The following is a 25,217-nucleotide window of genomic DNA, read 5'->3' on the forward strand; positions in this document are numbered from 1 at the left end:
AGTGTATATCTGTATGCTAAATATGTAGCTAAGGCTAGCAGTCTCCATGAAGTTACTGATCCCGATCAATAAACAGTCCAGCACATAACCCCGTATATTTTTTTGGTTTAAATATTGTTTTTTTGTGCACATTAAACAAACAAGATCAAACTGTTTATTCAAGATGAATTTTGTTTCCTCTGGACGGTGCCAGTTCAGCTGTTCCCCCGTTTTCAGTCTTTATGCTAAGCTAAGTTAGCAGTAGCAAGTTTCCTTTAATTTCAAGAAACCAGGCAGCATTAAGTTTCATTTTCTTTTTTTTCTTTTTTATTATTACACTTTTTTATTATTACACTTTTTTATTATTATTTCATTTTCATTTTATTTGACAAGTGATGGCGAAATCAATTACATTTCACAATCATTAGTCCCTGCATCATTAGAGCAGTTACTTTATTACATATTCTTTAAATTTCTTCCCCCAATAGAAGTTTATTTCTTTAAACTCACTGATATAAAGTGCGGCAGTGATGAGACAACAGTCCGAGTTCAGGAGGATTAGAGCGCAAGAACGTCTCAAAAGTCTAAACCGACTCCATTCGACCTCTTGCTGATCAACGCTCGCCATCACAGGAGGATCGGTCTCGGTCTTCAGACGAGTGCAGCAGAGGGAAGCAAGGCAAAGGGACGACACAGTATCTCTAAAGAAAAGACAAACTTCTCGACCATGTGATCAGAGCAGCTCTGAAATACACATTCTTGTCAAGGCAGCTTCAGCAGCGAGGGGCGATTGTCGTGTGAGTGAATTAAAAGGCGTGAGTTATCCGGGTCGCAGGTTTGTGAGGAAAGCAGGCAGAAAAACAATAATGCACATCGACAGATCGCATGTGGCCACAGTTACAGTTAAATCCCTTTTTCTAAACACTATTTGACTCTTTATCTGTGTCAGTTAATCATTATGGATTTATATTCACTGTGGGTCACGTCTCACAAGAGAACAAAGCGAAAAGCATGATTTAAAATTAGTGATAGTGGTGATCATTACCCAAACACAAGATGACATATAATGAGACATAAAAACTAAAGACTAGACAGTTGATTTTCTGGATAATGAATTAAACCTGATCTAGAAGTCAGTCCCTTTCTGTATCCAACCTTAAACTTGTCTTAAATGCCCTTAAATACTTGAAATGGTTTGATATTAATTCCCCTTATCATAAAGGGACTGTATGCTGAAAGCCAGAAAATGTGCTATACAATGTAAAACAGGTAAACAGCTTCATCGGGATTACAAAAACAAGACGACATTTTCAGTTTTGAACTTGTTCTGTTCTTGGTCGTAGGTTTTTACGTCTGTTCTCCACACACTGACACAATGACGACATAAAATGAAAAAGGACCTACACGTTTATCAGACGCTTTCCAGTCGGTTCAAGATACTTTCCCTTCAGGTTGAGGTAGGAGACGAATCTTAGTCAAATACTGAGTTACTGTGTTGATATACTGAGTGAGAGTGACTGCGTCTGTTCACACTGCAGCTGTGCAGTAGTGTTATGTAAGAGTTGTCACTCCAGTGCAGTAACATTGTTCCCTCTCAAACACTGTACAGATGAGAGATAACAGCCAAATATTTCAGCAGTGGAAACAAAGCACGGCGGTGATTCGCTATATTCACAGACGGGAAGGCCGTAGTAAAGTAAAGAGAGAGAGAGAGAGAGAGAGAGAGAGAGAGAGAGAGAGAGAGAGAGAGAGAGAGAGAGAGAGAGAGAGAGAGGTCGTCAGGGTGTCTGGATGTTTCACTGTCCTCTCTGGTGCAAAGCTGTTGTTGTTCACCTCTGACCACACCTGGTATCAGTGACAGCTCAGTGTGTTGCACACATAACCAGACCTGACAGAGGACACCTGTTCACAACTGCAGCAAGGTGAGAACTAGAAATCAGGGGACGTTAGGTCACGTCTCAAAGCGACACAGAAAGGACTGTAAGTTTTATAATTAACTGACAGTTGAGTCCATTTCCGACCCGAGTTCTACTTCTTCAGCACATACTGAGTTATACTATGGGAGCAGCATGATTCAAAGCTACATACAAAGCCAAATCTGGTACTTCTGGGTCAGACGCTGAAGATGAAACGTCTGAATCCAGCCCATATAATACAAAATATTAAAGACAGTGGGGTTAGTCTTACTTTGGTTAATGGGGAACCGATTTTACACATCAAACTCTGACCTGTCTGCTCTCCCGGGACACAGTGAGCGGTCTTATTGATGTGAAAGCTCACGCATCACTCCCCGGCCACACCTCTACAGCTGTGTCACATCAGAAACCCTGGATCCTCTTATTTGCGCTTCATTTGCGGCTCATCTGTTTTTCGTGTTGAAGCGCTCCGTGTAATCCCTTGTTTGTGCCGACTGCGCCTTTACCTGGCGTTGGTTCGGGCCTGGCGCTGCTGAGATGACTTGTTGTGATGTTCAGACAGCCACTGGCAGCAGATGTTTTTCATCACAGAGTCCTGCGCTCCCTCGGCGGCCTGGAGGACGTCCTGGACCAATGGGCCGGCCCGGCTCGGGTCCAGCTTCACCGCCAGCAGGTACGCCGGCCGCAGCTTACTGCACAGCAGGTAGGCTTTGATCTGCAGGTGATACCATTTTTATAAGCAGGTCGTTTTAGTCCAGTGGAACGAATACTGAGAATTTATAATGACAAGAACCAAAGGAAAACAGAGAGATATCGCTGGTGAGGGGGAAGGACAGGAGGAACAGGGTCAAGGTGAGTTCTACATGTGGAACAATGACGGTGAAGGAGGATAAAACATGATGCAGACAGTTTTACATCACCTTGTTCTCTGTGCTCTTGGTTTCCAGAATGAGACTTTCCAGCTCCTTCGCCTGAATCAGAAGAAGGACAACAGAGCTCTTTGTGATCAGAGCAAACAACACGGAGCCAAGTCACGGTCACAACTCCCTCCATGTCTTATCCTTATCTATCTATCTTTGTTGCACTAGTGTCAGAAGGCCTCCGTCACTCACATCAGCTGGGGTTTTATCTGCGACGGAGACACAGCTGAGGATGAGGCCATCACAGTCGTTTTTGGTGGCGGTGCCCGATTCGCCGACGCATTTCAGCAGCTGCCGCACGGCTCCGTACTGCCTCTGTCGGACGAGCCTTTGGCCGGCCCGCGTGTAGACGGCCTGGGCCTCCAGCTGGAAGTCCTGAGGCGGGAAGAAGTGGAGGAAGAGCGGGAGGGAGGGAGGGAGGGAGGGTTTACCACGAGTGTATTTTTTCTTTTTTTGTTTTCTTTTTTTCTAATGAATATGTAGACTGTGTTTTCCTCTGCTGCATCATGTGATTCTTTTACTCAATAAAACATACGCCTCAAAAACATGTTTGGAAAATATGTAAATGGGGAAAGAAGAACTGAGTAATTCTGAACTGGAACAGACGTCCTGACAGAACCCTGAGGATTGTGTTGCTGCACTTTTCAAGATTAAGGTCAAAGTTGTTTTTAATTTCTCCCAAAGGAGAAAAACTGTTTCCGATGAAAGAAATCCAGCTTTGCAAGAAGAACACATGATCTCACCTGTATGACTCTGTAAGCGATGCCAAACCCCTCCTCAATGTTTTTTCCTCCCAGCATGACCTGCAGTTAAAAACGTATCACACAGTCCCAACCAGGTATTTCATATTTTACATTATTTATAAATACAGTTCAACTGAAGAGATATTCCTTTGTTATCACATGTCCCATTATCAGAGCAACACTAAACCACAACAGGTAACAGCTCTCCTATCAACATTCATTGTCACGGATTGTACATGAAAGCACCGGGATAACCCTCACCTTACAGGCGACCTCAACCTTCATGGGACTCCCCCCAAACAGAGTAGGTGGTGAAGTGGCTCCGGAGGATCTGGAGGGAGGAGCGCTGGTCTGCGGAGACCTGGAGGAGGCGGCAGACTCGCAGCGGTGGAGGAAACGCGTCACCTCCAGCTGGAGCTCGATCGTGTTTATGTGCCTTATGAAAGTGAAAGTGAAAGTCTGTTTGACAGGTCGCGAACACGTACGAGGGAAAAGTGAAGGAGCACAGGAATGAGTTATTTCCATCCCATGAAACTGAAACAAAGATATGTGAAATAACCTGGACACGTCACTGGACGACATCGTCTTCCTCAATGAGTTGACCTGAGATTTTCTCCTCCCGGCGCCTCGACCTTGCTGCTCCTGCAGGTACGTCCTCAGGTGCTCTTTGGCTCTGACCAACCAGCGCTGCACAAAGTCAAGGTCAGGGTCAAGGTCAGCGGCAGGGTTCACTTTCTCAAACGATTTTATAACTGTGGAAGAAAAAACAAAGAGACACACCTGCTGTTCTCCCAGCTGTAGGTACGAACTGGCCCCGTGTGTGAAGAATCGGATGCAGGTCATGGCTGCACGTACGTGATCCTGCCAAGGTAAAGAACATTTTGCAAGTTACTGAAAAGGTAAACGCAAATATTATAAACTTGTTTATTTTTTCAGACTTGTTTGCAGTGGTTCCCAGCCTGAGGGTCAGGGCCCCTCCAAGTGGTCACAAGATGAATTTAATGTGTTGCGACATGATTAGCTGGGTAGCAGTTTTCTCTCATCTTTGTTTTTTTTTCTTGCAAAATACTGCAGCCTGAACTCTTTAGGACTATAATTTACAATTATATGTTACATGTCTTAACAACCAGGCCTCCAGGACGCCCCTGTATGGACATTAATAGGGAAATATTAACGTTTTCTAATGGTCAACTGGCCTTTAACCTTTGATTTCCCAATTAAGAGATGGAAAAAAATGACTCGAACCATCATGAACTGTTGGAGCTGGTAGAGAGTGTTAAAGTATCCGCGCCGCTGCAGGAACTGGCAGGAGGCGATGAGGTAGCGGCTGCATGTTTCCAGGCCAGGATCCAGTTTTTCCAGGATCCCCTGCAGCGTGCCAAGACGCCCCCGCTCCAGACTGGGCTGCAACACACCCTCCAGAAACACCTCCTCCGGGCAATCCTGAGCCATGAGACGGTAGAAAAGGAAACTAATTAAAAATTAAAAGACAAGTGACATCGACTACATCTTACATTGTTCTTCTTTCTTCTTCAGAGGAGGAGGTGCAGACATATTCCATCACATACTGCTTCATTTTTGGACCAATTCAAAATAAACCAGGGCGAATAAACTCACTTTGAATTCACCTTGTTAACGCTACAGAGTCTGAGGAACCTGACGTGCTGCCAGATTTGAGATCTTGGAAACAGAGGAGGGTGAAATCAAATCTGAAGTTGGCTGAGAGGGTCGTCTGACTCCAGGTTTTATATTCCCTACAATGTCTCACCTTGTTGAGCAGGTACGTCAGGGCCTCTGTCATGCAGTCGTGACGCACGTGGAAGCTGATGAGCGCCAGGTGAGTGCCATATGTGTTCAAGTAGTACAGACACTCCTGGTGGAGGCGGCCGCTCTGCGTTTGTCCCTCCGGTCGCTCGACGGGACCTGCGTCGCTCAGGGCGTCCTCCAGCTCCCGCAGGGACGCCAAGATGTCCTCACCATAAGACTGAGACACACACACACACACACAGGAACAAACAGAAAACAACAATCAAACAAAGGGTCATGACTTTTTAATACACATGGTCAAATAAAAACACAGTGTAAATATATGTAATTCAGTCTAATCCACTCAAAGCACAGTGTGATATGATCAGAACAGGTGTCACTGAGACCACACACACCAGTCTCTGAAGAATACGCACACACTTAGCAAAGCTCCGTCACTGGAAACTCCCACATTATTACGAACAAGCCTTCCTGAACGTGTCGAAGCCAAAACGAGATTCCTAAGGTGTCATGTACCGGGGGGGGTGTGTGTGTGTGTGTGTGTGTGTGTGTGTGTGTGTGTGTGTGTGTGTGTGTGTGTTTGTGGCTCGTTATTTTCAAATGAATTGCACACACACGTTTCGCCTCTCTGTGAGCTACAAGTCGCCACGTCTTCCTGCAGGATAGCTCCACTAAAACTTACACAACAAATCACTGTGATCAAGTATTTGACAAGTGTAAAAAGATAAGAAGCTTGTGTTGGTTATATATTAGCGTTTGAGAATGATGGTGTGTCTGATGAAAGGAAGGTGAGAGCTGGGGGATGTGGAACGTGTTTAAAGTGCAGCACTCGTGCAGGATGAATAACAGTAATCACTCAGGGACGGCAGGTTACACAGGAACATATTTTGTGTCTGTTAATGGAGGCCTGAGACTTAATGCAGGTTACTGTCAACGGCGTCTTCCTACCGCGGTCAGAGTGGGTCGTACGGCGGTCTCCAGGTGCTGGACGATCTCCTGCAGCAGTAAGGGACCCAGGTTGAGCTGGTTGCGGTCCACAGGAGCCTTCAGACAGCGGGAAAACTTCTCCCTCGCCCCTGAAAGGTTCCCTCCCTTCAGAGAGGCCATCCCCCACGCCTGCCACACGCCACCAGGGTCCAGGCCGCTCTTGGTAGACACCTAGCATCACAAACAATCATGAGCAATGAGAACACGCCATGGAGTTACATTTTCTGGAAGTCATCATTTATCTCAGAGCGTGCAGTAGCTCCCAACATAACCAGGGTGAAAGGGGGCTTATATTGCATCAGGTTGGGTGTAAGATCAATCAGCTCGTCCTTCGAAGGGATTCCATCGAGGAGATTTATGAGGTCATCTTGACCTTGACCTTTGACCCTTGACCCCCAAAATCGAATCAGTTCATCCTTGAGTCCTAGTGAATGTTTGTGCCAAATTAGAAGAAGTTCCTGAGATATCGTGCCCACGAGAATGGGATGGTCAGACAACCACAAAAAAAACAACATGGCTCCTCCTGACCGCCGCCGGCGCGGAGGAATAAAAACACCATTGAACCTTGCGCCTCACCTCGACTGCGAGCTGGTAGTGCTCGGCCTCCAGCAGCTGATTGCGAAGACGCGTGACAGCAGAGGTCTCCAGGATGTCGTCCAGAGAAGGAATATATTTGTAGTTGGCCGTCACTAGAATCTTAAGCACGTCTACTTTACTGATGTAACTGCGGACAAAGGAGAAAGAAACGTGAGTCACAGAGACGGTCAGAGATCTGTCTACGTCTTTCACTGCTACATGGAATTAAATGAGGAAGTTAGTAATGACACACAGGATCATGTGGTTGACAACTCAACTGAGTGAGCCTGAGTCAACAGGTGAAAGAGGAGCAAAGAGCTCGAGCTTCTGAGAACAACCACGAAACCAAACCAGAGCTAAAGGCCAGTGACTCATTCACAAACCAGACCAGAAACAAGACTCTCTCTCCTCCCTCACTCTCCCCTGTTGGTTTTGTTACAAACGTGTTTAAGTCACCTGGGGTCACGTCTCACCTGTCGCACAGGGCGAGATCCTGGTTGCGGCCGACCTTGACGAACATCAGCTTGGCGCTGAAGAGCAGCCGCCGCATGATGTCGGTGAGGAGGCAGGCGTCCACCTCGGGGTTGGTCAGCTTGCAGGACAGAGAGCGGCAGTGGACGATGAGCTGGTGTCCGCAGGATGTCTGGTCACTGTGCAGAGACAAAATGGCCACGCAGAGGTACGCACTGGGAGCCTGGAGGGTTGCAGCAAAACAACATCTTTAATCACCATTGATCACTATTGATCACCATTGATCACCATTGATCTAACTGTGTTCACTGAGCTGATGCTGCTAGAAAACATCTGTTAAGGAAAATGACCTCAGCTCGTCGTGTCATAATTGTAGATAGATTGTAGAAACTGTTAAAGTCGTGGACGACAGCTACCCTCCATCAGCTCCCCGTCTGTTTCAGAACTGATTTTAAGATTTCCCTGATCACTTTTATTATTAAACCCATACGAGCCAGTTCGCAGCCTTAGATCCTCGGTCAGATCGTTCTGGTTGCTGCACAGTCGAGGCTTAAACCTAAAAGTGACCGAGCTTCTTAAAACTCATTTTTACAGACTTGCTTTTATGTGATGTCATCTTTTTTAATCGTCTGTTTATCGTCTCCACATTACCCTTTTATTGCCTTTACTGTGTTTGTGTACCTGTGTGTGTGTGTGAAAATGGCTGAACATGTAAAGGTAACCTGCACACAGCTCAGTTACATCCCATCCTGCACAGTGATAAATGTTCAGACCTGTTCGTAGTAGAACTCGCTGCGCTGCAGCTGGTTCTCTGCAGAGTTGGTGCTGAGCTGAATGTGTCGATGGACGACTTCAGGCAGGTGCAGCATCCCATCTAAAGCTTCCTCTGTCACCGCAGGGCTTCCAGCCACTGCACACAGAGAGAAGCACAGACGAGCGTCAACCTTTTTCTTCTCCAGTACACTAACAAGGAAACTGCAGGAAAGCAGCGACATAACATTTGTGATTTCATTTACCTTCAGCTGGTTCCAGCTCATCGTCAGAACTGCACATGGAAAAGAAAAGGCACAAATAAATTTCAAATCACAGAAATATGTCCCTTCTAAACCTTTTCTCTAGTGAAGACCAACTAATTCAAACTCCCAAACTTTATTCTGTCCTGTTGTTTGTCAGGTCAGACCGTTTGAATGTTCCCATCAAGAGCTCTGAGTGATTTCTATATCACACCGCTCCAAATACTGTTAAATTGTGTGCCGTTAAAAACGCTTCATAAGAGACTGATGTTTGTTTGACAAGCGACAGGATCTCACTCTGGGTGAAAGTAGCTGAAACACTGGTCACAGACTCTGACTTCCTCTCCTGGACTTCCCTCGACAGGCATCTTCCGCTCAGAACAGGCGTGACAAACCAAACGCCCACATCTCCGACAGTGATGCCGTCTGTTGAACTAAAGGAGGAAAACATTACTTCAAGACCCCGTAAAAAAAAAATGTTTCTATGTCGTAAAGTTTCTTCTTTTTAATTCGTTAAAACACCAGTGAGTCTCAAACCGTTTCTCACCATGGTGAACCTCTCTCGCCGGCAAACCATGCACACGTGCTGCTGGGTGTCAGGGACCCAGTCTTTACGGGCTGGGGGTTGGTCCGGAGGCTGGAACTTGGCGGGCGAGCGGCGTTTTCTCCCTGCTGAGCTCCGATCCCTCTCCGTGCTGTTGGAGGAGGGGGTGTGTGTCGGGGTGCTGCCTGTAAAGAAGAAGACAATTTCTCAGGGAAGTCTTGAGTAATGACTTAAAAGTGTTTGAGGTCACTGTGACCTTTTACCCCCCCCCCCAAATCTAATCAGAGTCCAAGTGAACATCTGCGTCAAATTTGAAGAGAATCCATTAAGGAGTTCTCAGGTAATTGCGTTCACACGGCCCAAAATCATGTTTTGTGACGTCGTTGTGACCTTGACCTTTGACCTTTTGACCCCCCAAAATCTAATCAGTTCATCCTTGAGTCCTAGTGAATGTTTTTGCCGAATTTGAAAAGACTCCCTCAAGACGTATCGTGTCCACGAGAACGAGACAGACAGAACCCGAAAATAATACGTCTCCGGCTCCGACTGTCGCCGCGGAGAGAATAAAAACAACGACTAAACGAACTTAAACTTAACAACTAAAGCGCCCTTAATCGGGAACATATCAACTCCAGCAGTGCTGTTTTGTGGCTGATTACATGCAAGAAAATTCCCTCATATTACAGGTTAATCACTGTGGAACATGTGAAAGCGCCTCACTTGCAGAGGGGGTCGGAGAGTCGATTCGACTGGACGACAGGGAGCAGCTGTCCTGAGCAGGACACTGAGTCAGCACGTCCTGGAGGCTGATTACAGAGTCTGGAAAATAAAGAGTCAAATATTTGAACACAAAAGTCAGTGACGTGAGCGTCTGTGTTAAAATGTGAGTTTGGAGTGTCGGCACTGACCAGATCTAGATCTCTCTCTGGGGGCGCAGGAGAAGTCGAGGGCCTTGCAGGAATAGTCTGCCAGGAGCTTATCGATGTCCTCGGTCCCGAAGCCCGCCTCCTGACCAACCAGGAGGCTCCGCAGGGTTCGCACCGCCACATCTGCCCAGTCCACCTTCAGGTTCATCAAAAGCTGCTCGAGCATCAGCAGAGGCTCCGACAGCAGTGGGAAGTAATCCTGCCTGGCTGCCGGGGGCAGAGTCAGCAACACCTGGAGGAAGAAACATTCACAACCCGAAGATCCCGAGTTCAGCTACATCAGCTGAAATTCCAATTACTTGAAATACAATCAATACAAACAGTGTACGTGCAAAATTAAGTTTCCTGTGGTTTGAGGTGGAGGTATATCAGTGCACATCCTCACACGTTCACATTCACAAACCTTAGAGCCCAGGTGAAGGGCGTGGATGTGCCGTCGGCGTGCTGGAGACACCTGACGCTGGAAATGCAAGGTGAGGTAGTCGGCCAGGAAGTGACAGGCGGCCAGGCCGGGGCAGCGGTCCAGAGCGCGCTCACAGATGTCCAGGCCCGCCACGAAATCAGAGAGGCCCTCGAGCAACTGAAGAAATTAAGACACAAAACATTTCAAAGCAGCAATTAAGAGAAAGACAAACACGCTGTGTGTACCTGCACACAGATGTGTATGCATACTATATATATTATTATAGTATACTATATGTGGAAAGCTATATACGTTCACATGTACAAATGTATATTATTTTTCCTTTCTTGGCAGCTTCTCTGGCAAATCTACTGCTGCTTAAAGAAGTGACTGAAAACGTCAATTCAAGCGGTGGAGACCTGGAAAGCTTCGTCCGTCTGTCCCTTCTCCAGCAGATGAAGCAAATGCTCAGTCTTTAGCTGCAGCCTCAGCTGCTCAGATACAGGATACAGCTCCACCCACTGAGCACAAAGAGCAAACTCCTGCAAAAAAATTAAAAATATATCAATCACTTTATATAATATAACATAAACAAATAAGTATTTTAGAGCTGAATCGTGGCAATGCATGGTTATTAACGTCTGCTGCACCCACTTTCGCTTCCACCATCCTGGACAACATGGACTCTGAGTTCGTCTTGGACTGAGTCCTCAGCTCCTGCCAGGTATCCCACGGCAACGGAGGCTGCAAATTTAACATCTGTGACAAGGGAAGGAGAAACAGACACTTGGCAAGTCACAAAGGAGATCTGATCACTGAGGGATGTAATGTATTATCATGGCAACCAAAGACATGATTATATAAGACGTGGAAACCCCGCCACCCCCGCCCCCGGCTAAAACAAGTTCATACTACACAGACAAGTACAGACGAGCTCGAGTGTGATAGCAGGGATTTGTTACTCAAGCTTAAAAATTCAACTTCCTGTGCTTTTGTCTGACAGGATATCCATGACCGCTTTGCTTTGCTACGACACACACACACACACACACACACACACACACACACACACACACACACACACACACACAGTGGAGGAATTACCCAGCGATAGATGTCCAGTTCTTTCCTCTTGAGCTCCAGGTCTGTCCTCAGGGCGTCCTCTGTGTTCGGGTCGTTGAGGCAGAACTCCAGCAGCTCCATGCAGGCGGACAGAGGCCATCGCTCCAGAGCCTGCAGGGCAACGCGGGCCCGCAGGTCGGCGTCCTGTACGCGGAACAGCTGACCTGTACCTTCCCCTCCGTCTGAACGCAGACGATCAGATCAACAACAAACACTTACTACACTGGAAACAACTGAACTGAACAACTAAACTAATAATTTTATTTATTACTAGAGAATCTGTTTATTATTTATTTATATTGTTAAATTAATCATTTGTCTATAAAAATACAAATAGTGACTTTCCCAGCGTCTGACACCTTCATTTTGTTTTGAATCAAAGAAACTAAAAACAAATAAAACTGAGAAAAGCAGCAAAAATTGTAACATTTGAGAAGCTGAAACCAACAAATGTTTTGTATTTTTTGTGTTTTGCTTACTTGCACATTCAGGCTGAGAGAGTTATCACACCATCATGTCGAGATTTACCTTCATATCAGATGCATTTACCTTGTAAAGCAGCACAGGCCAGCAGCCGGTCTCTCAGCGCCCCCTCCTGGCTGCAGCCGTGTCCGTACAGCTCCAGCAGGCTGAGAGCGCGGCCCAGGTCTCTGGAGGACAGCGCCTTCTGGAAGGCCTCAGCAGCCACGGCCTGGGCTGCGTCTTCCTGCGGTCCGGACAGCAGGAGAGTGACGAGAGGTTTCCCACACACGACCGCCCCGAGTCCAGCGGCGCCTTCCTCGCCCTCTGGTAACGGGGCGCCCAGCACCGGCTCGGCCATGGTGTGGAGGTACGCCCAGAGAATGGGGAAATCTTTCAGGAGGGTGTCAGCTTCACGGGAAATCTGCTCACCGTCCAGGACGACCTCTTTACGTCCGCTGCGGAAATACCCCGACCACCCGGAGGCTTGTGTCCGGGCGGTTTCTCCCTTACATGCGCTCAGACACGCAAGTGAGGCCAGTAAGGGCGAGCGAGACTTCAGGAAAGACAGGGCCGACGGTGTGAGGAGGAAAGAGTTTGAGGAGGAGGAGGAGGAGGAGGAGGAGGAGGAGGATGAATTAGAGGGAGGCGAGGTGGAGAGGTTGGTGGGTGTCGCAGACTGGTCTTCCACTGACGCCTCAGACTCTGAGCTGGTGTCGGACTGAGTCTCTGCGATTCCCAGAGTTGGCATGTGTTCATGAGCGTGCTGCTGGAGCAGGACGGACAAACTGGCGACGCCGAACACGCCGTCATCTTTCTTGGTCTGATCGGAGTCTCGCTCGGCGCCGGGACAGGAGAGCCACAGAGGCAACGTCTCACAGCATCGCTGGACGATCACCTGCTGGACACTCAGCCGCAGACCCTCCTGCTTCAGCAAGGACAGCACTCTGCAGGTGAAACGGGACGTGAAATTAAATGAAATATTAAAGCTGAAAGTTACAATCTTGGCACCTTCTGAAGTGTCTCTAACGAATCACACATTTAAATAAATATATTACAGAGCTGGATTTCAGTTATATTCCTGTAATCTGTTACTGAACCGTGGACAACCGTTTCTACAGCGCACATCCTCGCTGCAGTCCGGGTTACAAGGTGAGGACTACAGGTGTGTGTGTGTGTGTGTGTGTGTGTGTGTGTGTGTGTGTGTGTGTGTGTGTGTGTGTGTGCGTGCCTGGGGTTAAACCAGTGTGCGTACCTGTCAGGAGACACCTGTCTGTCAAACAGCAGGTGGGAGAGGAGCTGAAACGGGGCTTGAAGCAGCACCAGCAGTGGATTCCCAAGCTTCACTTCGCAGCTCTGGTCTACGAGAGAAACCGGAACAAAGGAGGTAAAAGAAGGAAAAGAGTCACTGACGAACACCTGTTTCTGAAAGCAGCAATAATTAATAAAACGGTACCATTCACTTAAACTGCTTTAACTCTTAAAGAGTTGCCAAATGCAGGAGAATCTGAAAACTACAACCTCTCAAACATCATCTCACCTTCTGAACCAAGGCTGCGCACCAGCACGGACGCCAGCGTGTTGACGTAGTCGAGGAAACTCCGCACATAATCCGGTCTGGCGAGGTCTCCGTCCGGCTCGAAGGGGCAGAGCTGGTCCAGAGAACGAAGCAGCTGTTTCATGCTGGAGCGCACGGGGTGAGCGTCCAGCTCCGACTGCTTCAGATTGGCCTGGTCGACCAAGAGAGCCAGGAGAGCGCTGCCCGCACCGCCCTCTGTCACGACGGGCAACAGCAGACATGAAAACATTAACGCACAGAACGATTCAAACACTACAGGTGGCACAACTGCACAAGACGAGCCGAACAATCCTTAGAATTAGCTTCATTTTAAGGAGCAAAACCAAAGAAAACGTTAGCTTGCGCCAACCTGTGCTGTCTGCAGCGCTGCTCAGAGTGTGCAGGGTGGTCTCCAGGCGCTGAGCCAGACTGAGCCGGGCGGCGATGGACTCCTCGCTCAGTGTCGGGTGGCAGCACAGGAGCACTTCTTGAATGCAGCAACCGAATGGACTGGCAGAGACCTGGTCCTCCCCGACAGCGTCTGCGAACAAGATCAGTAACAAAGAAAACTATTCACTGTTCATTTGTCGTGGTAAATTTCTGGTCAGGAGCAGGTATTTATTTGATATCATCATTTGATCAGCACAACAGACTTAGACAAAACTAACTTTCCTAACATTTAAACATTTGCACTCACCTGTTTTGACCGAGCCCTTGTTTGTAGCAGAGTGGTTGAGGATCTTGTTGATCTGTTGTAACACCATAGGAAATCCACAGATGCCGTCAGAATGAGGAACCTTGGGGTCCACTCGCACTCCTGGGGAGAGTAAGAGAGTAAGACTCCCTCTGCAAAGCCTCTAATGAACACATGACATTGCAGCCGACCTCCATGATAGAATGAATCTTTGCTGTAGCATCAGCATCACTGATAAAAACTCAGGCTTCGTACCTCGAGCCTCCAGGCTGCTGCTGAGCCGGCGCTCCGCTGTGTCCAGCAGCTGTCGGGACGTCTTCCAGAGCTGACAGTGGCAGCAGGCCAGGTCAAAGGCAGCCATAGCCGCTGCGCTGAGCTCCTCCAGCAAAGTGTAGACGAGGCCAGAGGGGTCTGAGGAGCAGCAGCTCAGCCAGTAGCCTTCCTCCAGCGAGGGCATGGGGTGGGCGGGGGTGCTGAGGAGACGGTCCGCGATGTCTGAGATGGAGTAGAAAGCCACACCTGCAGGGAAACACGCGCCAGGTCAGATCAGCTGAACCTGGTAGATTTCTTTTGGCAATAAAAACGCTTCAAATTAAAAAAAAATAACAATAAAAAATGTAGTAAATAATTGTACATATATGCAAAATATGTCCAATAAATGTGACACTAAAACAAGCTTAAACTGTTCACATCACGTTACAGGCAATAAATCAATGATCACAGCTGTAAAGGAGAAAGAACAAGAGCGTTTTCTACTGTAGATCGATCATTTTGAGCAACAAACACAGTTGAGGTGGAGAAATCACTTTCTCCTCCTGCAGCTCCTCTGAAGGAAATTTAAGTAAGGAGCTTCACCTTTATGTCTATTCCATAACTGCCTGCTACAGCTTTACGTTTCTTCTCTGGGCATCGTTTAAAGAAAAGCTGCTATAAATAATATGAAAACTAGACGTGCAGACCTGCAGGAGGACGGGGTTTAAACAGACGCTTTAATACACATTTGATTTCTGACATTAAGGGCGACACAGTGACCCGACAGTGACGAGGGGGAGATGAAAAGTAAAGCAGAATGTCGAACCTGCAGCGGCAGCGCTCCCGATGGCCTGCAGCGTCGACCGCCCGCTGCTGCCCAGCCGAACCCTCCCGGTGCCCGTCGCGGCCGTCGACCCCAAGCCCTCTGAGGAGGACGACGATGAAGACATGGACTGGCTCTCCATCTTCTGCTCCACCTGCCCCAGCTCCACCAGCACTTCTTTGTAGCGCTCCATGAACACCAACTCGCCGCAACAGGCGGACGCCCCCAGATCGAACACCAGAGACACCTGCAGAGCAGCCGACCAACACACAGATACTCATTTTTTACGTGGCCATAATTAAAAAGCACAGAAACAATACTGATGTTTAACTTGAAGACGGTGAAGCAGAACATTTCTAAATTATAATGTGCTTCATTCGAGGTTGAATAAAGTCTTACAACAATCACAATTAGTAGAAGTTGCAGTAGCAGTAACGAGGCCGGTGGTAAGAGGAAGCGTGGTGTTGTTAGTGGCAGTAACACTGTATTTGCAGTAACAACAGAAGCGTGTTGCTGAACAGACCTGACGCGCCTCCATGAAGTTCCCTCTGCGGATGCAGGACATTAGCAGAGACTCCGGGGGGGACAACATGGCGGGGGCCAGCCAGCTGTGAGGACCTCCGCATGGACAAACCTCCAGTTCCACACAACCTGCAGCTGCCGCTCCTCCACCGTCTGACAAAGGACAGATTATCTGTCGTAAACAAGCATCTTCAGGAGAGTTACTTTGAAAGACAAAAGTTCAGACTGGAGTCGTTACAATGAAGCACAGACTTCATCTAAAACCTGAATTCACTGCAACTGAAAAACTTCATCACTCATTCTTCACATTTTTTATGTAAATATTTGATCTTATTCTTAAAGTTTTCTGTTTATATCTAAGATATCCGACCTCCAGTACTCGCTTGTTTCATCTTCGTTTATATTTCTTTTCTTCTTACTGTGTTTATTGAATAAAACTGATTCTGATTTCTCAGGGAAGATAAAAGCAAAAACAAACACACAGCTCAGAGTTTCTTACACCTGTGATCTTTACATCTTTGACTTCGTCACTACCTGATGCGCTCGTGCTGACTTCTCCATTGAGTTTCTCTGTGGAGGTTTGTCTCTCTGTAGCGTGTCTCCCTGGTCTCCTCCTCCTCCTCAGACTCGAGCTCTTGCTGCGTCCCGAAGAAGAGGCAGCGCGGCCGACCGCCGACACCTGGAGCGGGCTCTCTGAGCCTGCAAGTGAGTTCACCATCAAGACTCAAAGAGTTCATACCCAACATCTATCTGATCTCCACCCGCCGACAGACACGAGACACATCGTTAGGTAGGACATGAAGACAAGCCACCAGATTAATGTGTTTTAGTTAAAGCATCTCACCACTGCCGGTGCCCTGGTTGCTGGTGATGATCTGCAGCCTCCACTGAGCCTCCGCCGTGCGTTTGGACAACCGTTGGAGACGAGCCCCGAATGTCTCGGCCGTCACCGAGCAGCCGAGACTCTCCGCCGCCTCGGCCTCTCGAGGCAGCGCTCTTCCCGCCTCCTGCCCCTCCTGCTGACCCACCACGCACATGCCCTCCAACCCTTCCTTCAGCAGCTTCAGCACACCCTCCATGGCCGTCACATCCACCACGAAACCCCTGCAGCCCTGGATGAAGTGTCCCAGGTCCAGGTGGCTGCGGGGGGATCCCGTTAGCGAACGTGCACGACGCTTCGGGCTCTCTCTCCTGCTGCGATCGCTCTCGTCTGTCCTCGCTCTTAATTCTACATTAGCGTTTCTTGCACCTGACGAACGGTCTCGATCGACATCCTCCGCGTTCAGGTTCGTGTTTGCCTCTTTTTGAATCTGCTGCGCAAAATCAGCGGTGGACAGGAAGAGGAGGGAGAAGATGTTCTCCAGCAGCTCCAGGCGGAACATGGCCGGCACAGCCTCCAGGTAGAGCTGACACTCCGAGAGGTAGTGCTGGAACTGCACCTGGCAACCTGGAAAACACAACAGAGAAGAATATAACTCCAACTAAACACAGACCACTTTAAACAATCAAAAGATTCTCGAACCAAGAAGCTGAAAAAGGGGAAAAGTCATTATTAAAACGATAAAAGAAAAGCTCTTCTGTGTCTCTTTAGTCTTAGAAATTAAAGAAGGTACTGATCATCTATTTTTCCTTTGTGTTTCCTTGTCTTCATAGTTTCTTGTCAGTTCATTTGCAAATTTAATTTAGTTTTTTTTTTATCTCCAAATGATGTTTTTATTCTCATCCACAGCGAATTATCTGTATTTTTCTTGCTTGTTTCTAAACTCAATGATACAGTTTATTTTAATTCTGTTTTTTTTATTGAACTAATTTGATTCAAATGAGCTAAAACAAATTACTCATAAATTAAAGCCGTCAAACCCAGACATCAGTGTATTCTCTTTCTGAAAGCAAGATTACAATCAATTAGACGACAGGAAACTTTTCTATCGTCTAAACTAAAACTAAAACACACACACACACACACACACACACACACACACACACACACACACACACACACACACACAGCTCTAATACCTTCTGAGGAAGTTGAGGCTTGATTTTGATCACTTTCTGCGGCCGTGGTTTGCTGCTGCTGCTGCACGGACTCGCACTCGGCGCAGTTGGAGTATTTATGTACATTAACACAGAGAGCGTAGATGGCATACTTCATGGCACAGAACCCCTGGAACAAAACGATGTTCTTCTGCACACCAGAGCTGAGAGAACCGACGCCCTCTGAGTCCTCTGCAAGAAAAACAATAAGAACCACGTGACTATAAAACATCAAGTACATCATTAACTTCAGACTCCGGAGGACAAACACGCGGATGACGTGAACCTGCTCCCGGTGAATTCGGCAGTCGCTGCAGCAGCTGGAGAATCCTGCGCTCCTCAAACTGAGGCAGAGGAGTCAGAGAGTGCAGGACGTAGAGCGCTGAGTGGCTGTCCAGAGTGTGGAGCTGAGTCAGCAGCGCCTCCAAGGAAATACCTCTGCACAGAAAGACACACGATACAAAAGGAGTAGATATATATAAAAAATAAAAATGAAATAGGACTCCCCCTATAAAGGATTTATGGATTGTTTATAATTAGTTCATTATAAGTAGCTTGTTAACATTTATAAGCTGGGACCTGTTGCTTGCCAAATAGTGATCCCACATGTATCTGTACCATTCAGCCTCACATCTCATTAGACTCTTTGTTTTCTCCATCAGCGTTTGAACCTGCTGCTGCTTCATCATCACGTTTGTTCAGTTACGAGCAATTAACCACCATCATTTGTTAATGAGCTACTTGTATTTATAACTGGTGAAAGTTATTAATACTATTGTTTTACACTTTACAGTAAGATTCTTTTCACCAGGTTTAAATGGTAGTAACTCATTTGTAATATTAATGAGTAGGAAGCATTAATTTGATTTTGCCAAATAGTGAACCTTCATCAATGTGTTATAACTTGTTTATAATTGTTTATGTATGATTTATAAAGTGTTAACAAGCTAATTATTTATAAATCCATTATAAAGGTTGTCTTATTGTAAAGTGGTACCTAAAAATATTAAGAGATGAGATGAAATTAAATCACAGTCAAACATGAGAAGAGAAAAACAAAATCTGATTCTTACGGATTGTTGTTTTTACACCATTCAAGTATTCCCAGCTGAGAGGACAGGAGGTTGGCGAACTCCTGCAGAACAGAGTCACTGGCTGATGCCTGAAAACATAAAGAACAGCATCAGTTAATCAGATCACACTATTTCATCCTGCATATTTAATTTTAATTATTTGGGACTGAATTAAACTGTGGAGAGTTTTCTTTTCTCGGTTATTAAGAAATGAAGTTGTGAAGCAGAGCTGTTGTATGTGTTGAATGTGTCAGGTTATATGGACGTGTATTAATGTATCTGATGTCACTGAAGTTTTGTTTATTAATTTAAGGAGACGCCGGGAAGAGTAGCTATCGTTATGACACAGCGGCTAATGAGGATCTAAGTAAGTAAATGTTGAAAATCTGAATCAGTGTTTCCACTAAATTCCAGTTATACGGTACGTGTGGACTGATCTGAGCTCAGACCTGCTCTCGGTGAAGGACGCTGAGCAGCGTTTGAGCCGAGCTCAGACTGCGACACTGAGTCCATCCCAGCAGCAGCAGCAGACGAGACAGAGGCTGGAACTCCCGCCGCAGCAAGTCCTTCAGCTGAGAGAAGTCCTCGTGTTTCATCAGGTCCAGCGCAGTAACCTACAGGAAAGGAAACGATCTCATTACATTATTGAATTTTCGTCACATGCTGCTGCTAAACATTCGGATCTTGTACGAGTTACAAAGACTGCAGGATTACAGAGCTGCTGACAGAGGACTGCGCTTCTCCTTAAAACTTTAAAATCACTCACTCCACATTCCTGAACCACACATTTAAGTCAGTCGTGTTTTCTCCGTCCCGGTGCACTTACCAAGACCTGCTCCAGGAAGTGCTTCCCACTACTAAGGCACTCAAAATAAATGGTCTTCCAGACGGATGGACGATCCTTGTGGCAGCATAAACTGAGAGCCAGCTTCTCCGCTTCAGGGAGGTCCACTGAGAGGGCGATTAAACAAAAATGGTGGTGGGAACACGGCAAACAGAAATGTCCCTAATCGACTATACTGTCATTTATAAAACAATAAGAGGACTGCAAGGGAATGCAAGAGGTTGTAATAATATAAAACAAATACCATTGTGTCTTAGAGACTGTGTGAGACGTTCAGGGACAAACCTCCTCTTTTATTTACCTTTGCTCTATCTGTGTCATTAGTGAAATACATCAGGGTCGAGCAAGAATTAGTGACAATTACATGTATAACACAGATCACCCATGAGTCACCACTGCTGTTAGGCAACATCTAAACATGATGTAAGGAAGTGACTGTAAGAAGAAAGAAAGAGAGAGAGAGTCTGTGCAGACACGAAACAAAACAAGCTATCACATGCACATTTGTGCGGCGGCTTCACAGCCACAGAAGCAGAAGTGTGAATAAAAGAGGAAAGGGGTGATGCCAGCGATTTCCCCTCCAACACCGAGAGCAAAGAAGCTGAAAATGTCATTTACTAAACATCTTCATCTCCATCAGCATCGTCACAATAAAACAAAAGTCAGACTGACCACAAACAGCTGAGAAGAGGAACTGCTGCTTAACAGAACTGATTAACAGCTGATGTTTCTAAAAGCAAACTCAAGACCGAGCTTTTCAGTCGGGCTTTTTATTTATTTATTATATATTTTTAGCTGTTTTTACCGGTTTGTCCTTTTATTTTGATATGATTATTTTCTGGATTATTTTCCTTTTAATAACGTTCTTTTATTTCAGGTTTTTTATTCTATTTCTACTTTTATTTCTGGTTTTACTCACTTAAATACGTCTCCTCTGTTCTAATATTTCATTATTCTATCTTTATCATTCTATCGTTATCTTTGTTTTCCAGTTTTATTGTCTTATTTTTATTGTTTTTATTTATTACTTGGTCATATTTATTGAGATTTTCTAAGTGACATCTGTAGTTTCCTTCAAACATGTGGCGCATGTCAGTCATCCTACTAGAACTGAATCATCGTCAAACAATGTTTAGGCAGAAAGAAGCTGCAGCCGCTCAGACTACCTTGCGTGTGAGGCGCGCTCCTCAGCAGACGATCCCTCTGCAGCCTCAGAGCGGTGGAGCAGTACACGGAGACGAGAGTGCCACACTGAGGGCGGAGCAGCGAGCTCAGGATCCGCCCCTCTTTCAGGGGTCCGTCTCTGGCCGCCCACAGTGCTTCACACAGCGCCTCAAACTGCCCGCCGCCTCTACGAGAGCTCCACGGCATCACTGCCAACACCGCATATATCTCCTCCACCCACTCCTCCACCTTCTCTGGCTTCCTCTCTGGCTTCTCCAGTTTCCTCATCAGGTATTGGATGAACGTGTGCTGCAGAGTGTGTTCCTCTGTGGAAGACTGGTCCTGCAGGAGAGACAAGGAACATCATATATATCAATATCTAATCTAAATCAATCACTTCAGTAATTTTTCAGACTAATTTTCCATTCTCTAAACTTTCACATCTTTATTCGCACAACACCGTCTTCTACTCCAGCGGAAATCTAGTGAAGCCTCATCCATCTCTCAATGTCTTCAGGATGTTTATTTTAGTTGGAAAAGATCAGGAACGAGCTGAATATTAACTGGATATTAGACACAACCACACTCATATTTCTGTATTGCACTTAATGATGTATAATATTTGTAGTTATGACGCTCAGTGTTTGACTCTACCTGTAAGAAATGTGTTAAACACTGGGCCAGTCTGGGCTTCTTCTTCTCCAGTAATGTTCGGAGGCAAGACTCAACAGCGGCGTCTGTTGCCCTGGAGCCTCCTGCCGCCTTCTGGTCGGGCTGGGTGTCCATGAAGGCCTCGTGCAACTCCTGCCGAAAGGTCATTTATCTTAGTCCTGTGTTCTGTCTACTAACAAGGGATTCTCAACATGAAATAAATCAGAACCGATCACGATAATCACTCTGGATCTGTGCGAATGTTTTTGTTCGTACGGGTCAAAAGACGATTATAAACCTCTAGTATCTGCAGAGTAAAAGATTTATTTAGTTTTTACTGCTTCAATATGATCTGCAGGTTTGATCGACTCTGACAAGAGTAAAAAACAGAAATAAGAGTAACCTTGAGAACAGTCTCCGTGATGCCCTCCGACCCCAGTTCCTCCAGGAGCAGAAGGAACTCCAACTCTCTTCTGATGTTGGGAGAAACCTGAGGTGAAGAGCAAAAAACGTGTTATTACAGTTACACCGTCAAATAAGGAAAACAAAGTGAGCTGAAAACTTGACTCTTCATATTCCCGACCTGCTCTTCTGTCCATTTCTCCAAAACCTGAAGCCAAAACCAAGCCAGTTTGTGTGGACTGCCCACAGACTCCCATCTGTGATATAAACACACGGTCATTAAAGGCACATCCCAAACCAAAATAAACAAACGTGTGAATCTACAGTTGTGCGACTCACTTCAAACTGTAAGGATGGCGGATGATAGCTTTGACTATGTCTCGGAGGTTTTGGGAGAGTGTGGAGTTCACCAGCTGCGGCACACAGGCGCTGGCCAGCTCCCACTCTCCGTCACGCAGGCACCTCTTGAAATATTCAAACAGGTCCTGAAGTGAGGTCTCCGCCTCGCAGCCGAACGGATACATGGCCTCGTTCAACGGTGACGCTCCTCTGCTCAGCGCTCACAGCTGGAGAGGCGCCTGCACTAACACGTAGCCAAGCTGCACCAACGAGCTGCTGCCACCTGAAACAGAAACACAAAAAGAGTTTATGTAGTTTAAGACTTGGTGGTACGGTTGACTGTCATTTGTACACATTTTTGAGATATACTGTATTTCTTTCTGTAAATAACAATTTGGGATAAAAGACTAAAAAAACAAACTTTCTTTAGACTGAAAAGGTGGAAGATGAAGCGTTTTTACAAAAAACAAAAGATTAAAAATCAGATAAAATTCAAATACTATCCCTACCATACTAATTCCTTTAGACAATGCCAATTATACATTTACACATTTTTAAGCAGTTTTTAAATTTACATTGACCCTGACTCTTTGTTTCTCAAATCACCTTGACCTTCTCTCATTTTTGAAAACTTTTGGACACTACATTAGTTTTTGAGCTTATATGTGAATTGTGCTGTTTTAAAATCTGAATATTTACAACCTTTAATCTAATAACCTGTGGGTTACTTACTTATGTATAACTTTTATTTTAAATTCTTGTTACCCTCTTTTTAAGAACAAAAATGTATTTATTTTTCTAAGCAATTCCCAAGCAATGAGTCAGGTAACACGTATGACAGTAAACAGTAAGCCTCCAATACAGAGTGAAGTATTTATTTATTTACTTATTTATAATATTGCAATAAACTATCTTCTTGCACTGATGTTAATTACAAGGTTTTCAGCATAATTTATTAGTCCCCCAATAAAAATAATTTCAGACGCTTCTTTTAATTTGAACATTATTTAAAACAACTTTGCTTTGTAAATTAGCAACACGATTATCAAAGATGGAGAATTTGTGTATTATATGTGTTATGTCACACAGTGTATTTCTGCTACCTGTGCCTTTAATTGTCTGTGCAAACAAACCAGGATCGTGGAGACAAAAACAGTGAACACAACAACTGTCAAGCCCGACGAACTGCCTTTCAAACGGGCTTTAAAAACGTTTCTCTCCAGACGTTTTTTAAAACGTTTGCCTCCTCCTGTTTTGGGGATACATTACTGTAAAGTTAGCATTAGCATTAGCAACAAGAGTGCTGACTTGCTGCAGCTGAAACATTAGAAACATTTAGTTTATTGGCTAATATACGTGACAGTCGCGCGCATAAAGCGGTTAGAAGTTACCGAGTATTGAATAAAAGTGACTTACTCATGTCTCAGCGCTGTCACTGGGGATTATTTACACTGCTAGCTGCTGCTCTCTGTTGACCTGTTATGCTAGGCGGCTAGGGGCATGTTAACCAGGGTCATGTGACAAAATCAGCTGATTCTCCAACGCTGGTTGGTCAAAGGTCGGCACGAGGTGGGCGTTCCAAGATGCCTTCAAGCGCTGTCGGAAATACGATTGACACGTAGAGAGACACATTACTTAAATAAGGTAGTCAACACAAGTGAATGTATTTATAGAGCTTAGGCGGACCGGGGGGGGGGGGGGTATTATGGAGCTCTATTAGTACTGTACTGGGGGAAATAGCTATTTATATTATTATTTATTTTTGGCGAGCCATGACGGTAAATGAGTAAGATAGCGCGGGGACAGGACAACCTGTGGACCAGGAGAGGAAGCAGGAATAGAAAGGAGTGAAAAGCTGAAGTTAAGAGAAAAAGAGAGGAGAATAATATATGATGAAGAACCAGGAGGAGAGGGTGAGAAGAAGACAGAAGACAGAAGACAGAAGACAGAAGACAGAAGAGGAAGTCTGGATTTGAAGAATGAAGAAGAGAGTAGAAAGGGAGGAAAAGAATGAAGGAGAGAAGGAGGAAATGAGATGTGAAAACTTGTGGACGTGAAGAGAAAGAGGGATGGGTATGTGTGAGTAAATGTGTGATCTTTGACAATCCGACAATCTTTGCCTCCTTTTATGGGGCAGTAGTGAAAATTAGTCATTTTCAGAATCTGTTGTGTTTGTGGTTTCAGAATGATGGAGATAGAAAACAACTAGATTCATAATATGATGCAGGTTTAGGATGATTTCTTTTTCCTGGGCAACTTTCATGTTTTTCCCAAATGATGTACAAATGTTTTGATACAGTAAACAGCATGAAGCTGCTGTGAATTGGGGGAATTTTCCCCAGGGGAGGCATGTCCCCTGCATGTTTACAATGTGTGGCCCCCTGCTATGGAGCATATTTAAAAATAACAAATGTCGACCAATGTGTTTTTAATACACTAATTATGAGATAAATAAATAAAAACAGACATAAGAGGATATAAGTAAATTTAAAAAAGACATAGACCGTAGTGTGGTCAGGCATGTCTTCTATGATATTTAAGCAGCTAAAGAAAAGAGATGGGTCTTTAAAGGAATCAATCAAAGAGGGAGATCTGATTGTTAGTAGGAAACTTTCCCAACAACTGAAAACACTCGCTCACCTTTGGTTTTTACCAGGTGCTGGAATGGAGAGCAGTGATTGGATTAGGGGATGAGCAGTTCATAGATGTAACCTGGTGCCAGGTTAAAACTTTAGTAAATTTACTGAAGTATTTATTTACAGTTTGGAGGTTCTTCTACTTTACTTCACTATTTCCACCATATGATTCTTTATACTTCTATTCTATACTTCTATTATACTTCTATATGCCACATTTCAGGCTTTTTATTTTGAAAATCAATATTTACAAAGGATATGATCTGCCGATTGAACATGATGCATTGTTACAACATTATAAAAAGTAAAGTAATAATCAATTCTACTTAAATATTAATGCATCTGTAATGACAGTCCAATAAAGGTTTGGAAACACAGAAACACGCTGCAAACACA

At 45.4% G+C, this 25,217-nt stretch overlaps 1 protein-coding gene across 1 annotated transcript; it reads right to left on the reverse strand.

The window, feature by feature from the left end:
- Nucleotides 1-317: 317 nt before the first annotated feature.
- Nucleotides 318-23,716, reverse strand: zfyve26 (zinc finger, FYVE domain containing 26). The gene is made up of 43 exons (XM_056393245.1): nt 23,602-23,716; nt 22,186-22,468; nt 22,028-22,103; nt 21,848-21,934; nt 21,448-21,597; nt 20,796-21,135; nt 19,612-19,736; nt 19,235-19,399; nt 18,786-18,874; nt 17,999-18,150; nt 17,695-17,904; nt 16,520-17,122; nt 16,210-16,374; nt 15,677-15,828; nt 15,157-15,400; nt 14,334-14,597; nt 14,082-14,201; nt 13,755-13,925; nt 13,367-13,600; nt 13,082-13,187; nt 11,917-12,773; nt 11,350-11,549; nt 10,900-11,004; nt 10,665-10,787; nt 10,246-10,422; nt 9,825-10,074; nt 9,637-9,735; nt 8,920-9,101; nt 8,670-8,806; nt 8,376-8,404; nt 8,133-8,269; nt 7,362-7,582; nt 6,889-7,036; nt 6,274-6,483; nt 5,327-5,542; nt 4,804-5,001; nt 4,339-4,419; nt 4,118-4,245; nt 3,820-3,994; nt 3,559-3,618; nt 3,008-3,190; nt 2,816-2,866; nt 318-2,610 (listed from the first exon to the last, which is right to left on the reverse strand). The coding sequence occupies exons 2-43, from the start codon at nt 22,368-22,370 to the stop codon at nt 2,398-2,400; spliced, it is 7,818 nt and encodes a 2,605-aa protein (XP_056249220.1). The 5' UTR covers nt 22,371-22,468; nt 23,602-23,716; the 3' UTR covers nt 318-2,397.
- Between the last annotated feature and the right edge of the window lie 1,501 nt (nt 23,717-25,217).

This window comes from Seriola aureovittata, chromosome 13 (assembly GCF_021018895.1).
Source record: "Seriola aureovittata isolate HTS-2021-v1 ecotype China chromosome 13, ASM2101889v1, whole genome shotgun sequence".
NCBI classification, from domain to species: Eukaryota; Metazoa; Chordata; class Actinopteri; order Carangiformes; family Carangidae; genus Seriola; species Seriola aureovittata.

Coding starts and splice junctions, on each gene's coding strand:
- zfyve26 (XM_056393245.1), bottom strand. CDS start 22,370: ATGTATCCGTTCGGCTGCGAGGCGGAGACCTCACTTCAGGACCTGTTT. Junction 14,598..15,156: donor CGGGAGCGCTGCCGCTGCAG/GTTCGACATTCT, acceptor GTTTCCCTGCAG/GTGTGGCTTTCTACTCCATC. Junction 13,601..13,754: donor CAGCGCTGCAGACAGCACAG/GTTGGCGCAAGC, acceptor CCGTCGTGACAG/AGGGCGGTGCGGGCAGCGCT.